The 5,020-nt window shown below is 46.9% G+C and overlaps 1 protein-coding gene across 1 annotated transcript in view; it reads left to right on the top strand.

The window, feature by feature from the left end:
- Nucleotides 1-1,433: 1,433 nt before the first annotated feature.
- Nucleotides 1,434-5,020, top strand: part of LOC104464941 (collagen alpha-1(V) chain) — a gene marked incomplete at its 5' end in the record, with an annotated part of 56,731 nt that continues 53,144 nt past the window's right edge. Inside the window, 5 exons of the mRNA XM_010077802.1 lie at nucleotides 1,434-1,490; nucleotides 1,641-1,694; nucleotides 2,328-2,381; nucleotides 3,200-3,253; nucleotides 4,905-4,958. Of these exons, the coding sequence (XP_010076104.1) occupies nucleotides 1,434-1,490; nucleotides 1,641-1,694; nucleotides 2,328-2,381; nucleotides 3,200-3,253; nucleotides 4,905-4,958 (273 nt within the window). The remainder of the gene's footprint in view (nucleotides 1,491-1,640; nucleotides 1,695-2,327; nucleotides 2,382-3,199; nucleotides 3,254-4,904; nucleotides 4,959-5,020) is intronic.

Raw genomic sequence — 5,020 nt, 5'->3', positions numbered from 1 at the left:
TTTTTTTTTTTTTTTTTTTCTTTCCCTGCCTGTTGAAAATTGTGTCTGCTATGAAAAAAACAAAGCAAACCCCTACTCCCTCACTCAAAGAAAAATCCTTTTTCCCTGTTTTGCTTTTGGGTTTGCTTTTTTTTTTTTTTTTCAGTTAAATGTTGGGAAAAATTTAAAAAACAAATCCTGGGTGACTTTTGGGCTGTAGATGAAAAGTTGAATATTTCCTCAAAAGAAAAGATCCATTTCTTTGTTAACTTCAACCTTTTGCCAGACAATTTTAGGTGAAAACCCTGATACCAAAGCAAGAAGGGAAATAAATTATATTTTTTTTTCTGTGGGGAAGTTACAGGATATGGCAGGAATGGAAAAGGGGTCCTGCAGGGGGGAGGGATAGCTTCTTTCCTTTTTTGGAATTTGTTTTTCTTGTTATTGTTGTTGTTAATTGCATTATTAGGTTGATTTATTCCCTTAAAATTTGGCTTTAAGTAGACACTGAACGTTGTCCCAGCCGGCAGCGTTTCAGAGCATCTCCATTTTAATGGGGTGTTATAAAAAGATGCCACATAATCTAACATTTGTGCAATATTTACGCCATTCCAAGTGCAATCACGGGTAGATTTTAATTACTGGACTACACAGATAATTACAACTCCTTTAAAGTGTTGAATTGTCACGAGGGAACAAATTGTCCAAACGATGTTTTAAAGTCTGGACCAGCCCCATTACCCACCATGGAAATTACTGCCTTGATGCATGGTTACGTGACTCCTTAATTATTGAGCTGAAAGCCCCCTGTTGCAAATAGAATTGTTCTGTTTGCAGGATATTAAATAGTAACCAAAAAAAAAAAAAAAAAGGAAAAAAAATTCCACCAAAATTGAACTCTTAGGATCATAAAGAAAAAATCCTCCTGAACTGAACTGGGGTCATAAATATATGTGAGCAAACTCCATAAATATATGTGAACGAACTCCTATAGCCTGTCCAGGCAGTGTTTTGATATTTCCCTTCAATAATGTGTTGCCCAAAGCATCCATTTTATTCTGTCTATATGTGATGATGGAAAAGGGGATCTGACTTGCAGAAGCAAATTTTCGTCTCGTTTAAATGCAGGTGGCTCCTTGCTCCTCCATGCTGGGCCAGGGTGTGTCCATACACATCTCCATAGGGGTTGTGTACTTCACCTGCACGCTATAGAGCGGGTGTAGGGGTAGGTCCGTGTGTCCTCCCAGCAGACCCACGCACTGGTTGGGGACTTTGCCCATTTTGGACACAGGTTGGAGTTGGTGGGGCTGCAGGTTGGACGTTCTTGGGTACGTTCACTGGGGGTATGGATGTTGCTCCAAGGATTCGTGGTCCTCGGGGTGGCTGGTGACACGATGGTGGCTTTGTCCCATCGCAGAGACACCAGCTGAGCAATGTTTTTCTTTCTGTTGCAGCTGGCGCTGAGGGGACCAGCGGGTCCCATGGGTCTGACGGGGCGGCCGGGCCCCATGGTAAGTGAAGGGGCGAGCGAAGGTGGAGCAGAGCCGGCTCTGGGGGGGCTCTGGGGTACCCGCGTGGATGGCTCGCTCTTGACATGGTATGAATCTTCTCTCTGGCTCTGTTGGGGGAAAAATATAATAAATCATGTTCTCTATCCAAAGGGACCCCCGGGCAGTGGCGGACTAAAGGGAGAAGCTGGAGAAATGGGACCCCAAGTGAGTGTGGGCAAACTGGGGGGGGGTGGGGGAACTGAAGGCGTGGAGCAGCCAGTCCTGCTTTAGAGGGTGTTCTGAAGGAGTGATTCGGTAACTCAATGCCAGCTGAAAGTGGAAAGGTGTGAGAACATCTGTTTTGCATATAAATGTTCCTCCAAGTGTCCAAATGCAGACTCAAGACATAATTTGAAGCCAACAGTGTAAAATTCTGCAGGTGATAGTCCTTTCCTGCCCAGGGGTTCGTGGAGGAGTCCTGTAAATAGGAGACAGGTTGGAACGTGAGGAGTTCTCTAATGCTCAGGAAATTGTTCTTCCAAGCTGTGCATCCTGCATGAAGGGAAAATTCCCATTTTCTAATGGTGGGGGAAGTGATTTTTCTCCACCGTGTGGAGCTGCTTGCAGGGCAAAGGCTTCCTCATGGATAAATGCCTGCAGCTCCTGTTTGGGAGATGCTCAGTCCTGAGCCCTTCCTGCGGATTTTGGACCATGGGCTCTGCTTGAGGGGTTCATGTCCCATTTTGTAGCCCCGCTGATCCTGACAGCCCCAGTAACGCCTGACCCCAGCAGGCACTGGCTCCGTCTGTCGTGCCTTTGGGTGACGGTGTTTCTCCCTCTCTCCTTGGTGCCTTGCAGGGTCCACGAGGCATCCAGGGTCCTCCCGGTCCGGCAGGAAAACCAGGCCGTCGGGTGAGTGTCCCGGGAGCTGCACTGCCGACTGCATTAACTACAATTTCTGCTAGGAATCGTTTCTGCTGCCAAACAATTTCCGAGCGCCGAGGGCGTTGCACAAGAGCAGGCGGGGGGCCAGCCAGGGGCTCGTCCAGGAGCTCTCCGTCCATCTGGGCAGGCAGAAACGAGGATGGGAGTTAAAAGGCGGGTGGTGTGGGGAGGACTGTAAGGCCACGCTTCCCGCTCTTTTGTCTTCATTTTTTTTTTTTTGAGGTTGTAGCTGCACAAACGCTCTGGGCTGGTTTGGACAGTCCCCAAGTCTCGATAGAGCGCGAGGAGAATCCAGCCCCCAGAAGGTTTCTGGAGCTGCTAGAAGTTGTACTCACTGGCTCTGTCGACATCCCTGATGATGATTTTTATTTTATACCATCCTCTGGCTTGCCAGAGGAAGAAACAAGAAAGTCCTTTGTGTGAACCACTTCTGGCTTTCTTTAAAAAAAATTTTTATCTCATTTCAATTGATGGATGTTGTCATTAGCATATCTTAAAATGTGCTGGAAGATAATTATTTCAAATTAAAATCAATGACCATGTCCCAGCATCCCGCACAGTGAAGCAGCTTTGCTGCCATTTGCTCAGACCCCTCATTAGTGCTGGGCTGAGCCCGGGATGCTGCTTCAAAACCAGACCTGCGTTTTTCCCTCGCCAAGGGAAGCTGCTCCCCAGCCGGCGAGCTCCGACTTAAATAAAACCTCGCTCGGCACCAGACCAAAGAGCAGATGTCCCTGCGGTTCTGCCTTACCCTTTGTATCTGACTTGGCTTTTCTCTCTTGCAGGGACGAGCTGGCAGCGACGGTGCCCGGGGGATGCCAGGCCAGACGGGACCAAAGGTAGCGCCATGGGTTTCTGTGCTTTTGGAATCAGCGTCTGCTTTTTGGCAAGGATGAGCCGAGGGACCCTTGGCAGAAGGAGCCCACCTTGCTTGGAGGAGGTTGTTGAAAAAGTCCAGCAGCTCCTGTGAAGTCATCATGGGCTCCACATTTGAGAGAGGGAAATTAAACACACACCTAAGAGGCAGAATAGCAATCTTTCTTTCTTGTCTTTTCCTTTTTTCTTTTTTTTTTTTTTTTTTTGATGCAACTTTTAAAAATTACTGGATCCTCTTATGAACGAAATGTGCTCCCTTGGCTGCAGTTGTAGAACAAATACTTTGGAATCTCAATTATGAAAAACAAACATGAATGAGTGGTTGGAAACGTCCTAAAATATAACTACCAAAAAAATACCTATTATCTGGGTGAGGAAATGTAGGAGGCGTGGTGAGGAATTTTAATGCCCTGTATTTTTATCTGAGACAAAATCCCTTCATTCAGCTGTGATCTGCTGGTATTATCAAGCAAGAAAGAAGCTGTTCCGCTGAAATGGAATGCAGAGGAAGTTTGCTCAGGGAATCATGTGTTAGAAGGTTTAAGTACTTTATTATGTAGATACTCAAAGCTGGAATAGATGGGGGGTTTTGATACAGAAACAGGAGACTGCGAATCGTTTATCCAGTAAAGTGCTTTAATGAGCGTCGACTGCCCTCAAAGGAGCAGATACCAGGGAGGAAGGGAAAACAGAATAACGAGCAGTGCTGGAAAGGAAGGAGAAGGAAGTTTGCTGTGAGCAGAGACAGAGTGATGCCCCAGGACCTGCTGGTTGCCCCGGGCGCAGCTCGGCCAGGCTGGGCTCTCCTCTGAGCCACCCAGGTGCAATGGGCTTTCCTTGCTCACAGCTGAAGGATTTGTGGAAGGGAGGAGCTGGTACTATTTTGACATACCATCTGAATGTGAAAATACAAGTGGTTTCACTTCTTTATAGAAAAAATGGGATTTTTTTGTCTGCTTTCTGCCCTGGGTGTCAGGGGACGGTGCCACCCACGATTTACAAGCCCCAGTGAGTCTTCTCGCTTTTCCAAAGAGCTGAGGCTTTCAGGAAAAGGCTGTCTCTGTGCATTTCTATCCTCCTTCCCCCCCAGAACACAGGAGATCGGAACAGGGCACAAGTTTGGAGAGGAACAGCCCTGTTGTGCCTTGCCATTGTTCACCATGAGCTTTCCCATCCCGACCCGGAGCAGCTGTGTGGCGCAGGCAAAAGGTGGCTCCTGCCGCCCGCCTGCTCTCAGCACTGCTGGGGTTTTGCTTTACAATTGGTGTTTGCAATTCCATGGAATTTAAAAAAAAAAAAAAAAAGTTGGAGTAGAAGAGCCTGTCCAGAAGTGAGATGCTTTGGGTCGTGGAGAAGTCACCCAGAGAAGCTCTGAAATCCTCATGGAAAAACTTTTAAAGCCACAGGTGCCGAGGGAAGAGGGAGGAGTTAAAATGACTTTGAGCTTTTTCTTTTTTTTAATCTATAACTTCGAAATTATTGCTGGTCTGATGGGAGGTGAAGGCTGAATGTCTGAGGGAGAAAAATCAATCCCTCCTTGGCACAGAAAGGAATCAAATTGGAAAATTATTCAACAGTGGGTGGAAACATGTACTAAACTGGTTTTTCTTTCAGGGTGACCGAGGGTTTGATGGCTTGGCTGGTTTGCCTGGTGAGAAGGGAAATAGAGTAAGTTATCTTCCGCTTGTCTTCTGGCCGTTGTCTGTAATGAAACCTTGGCAGGAGGAGGC

The sequence above is a fragment of the Pterocles gutturalis genome, unplaced genomic scaffold (assembly GCF_000699245.1).
Source record: "Pterocles gutturalis isolate BGI_N339 unplaced genomic scaffold, ASM69924v1 scaffold11308, whole genome shotgun sequence".
In the NCBI taxonomy this organism is placed as follows: domain Eukaryota; kingdom Metazoa; phylum Chordata; class Aves; order Pterocliformes; family Pteroclidae; genus Pterocles; species Pterocles gutturalis.
This window is presented reverse-complemented; position numbering and strand designations above follow the sequence as displayed.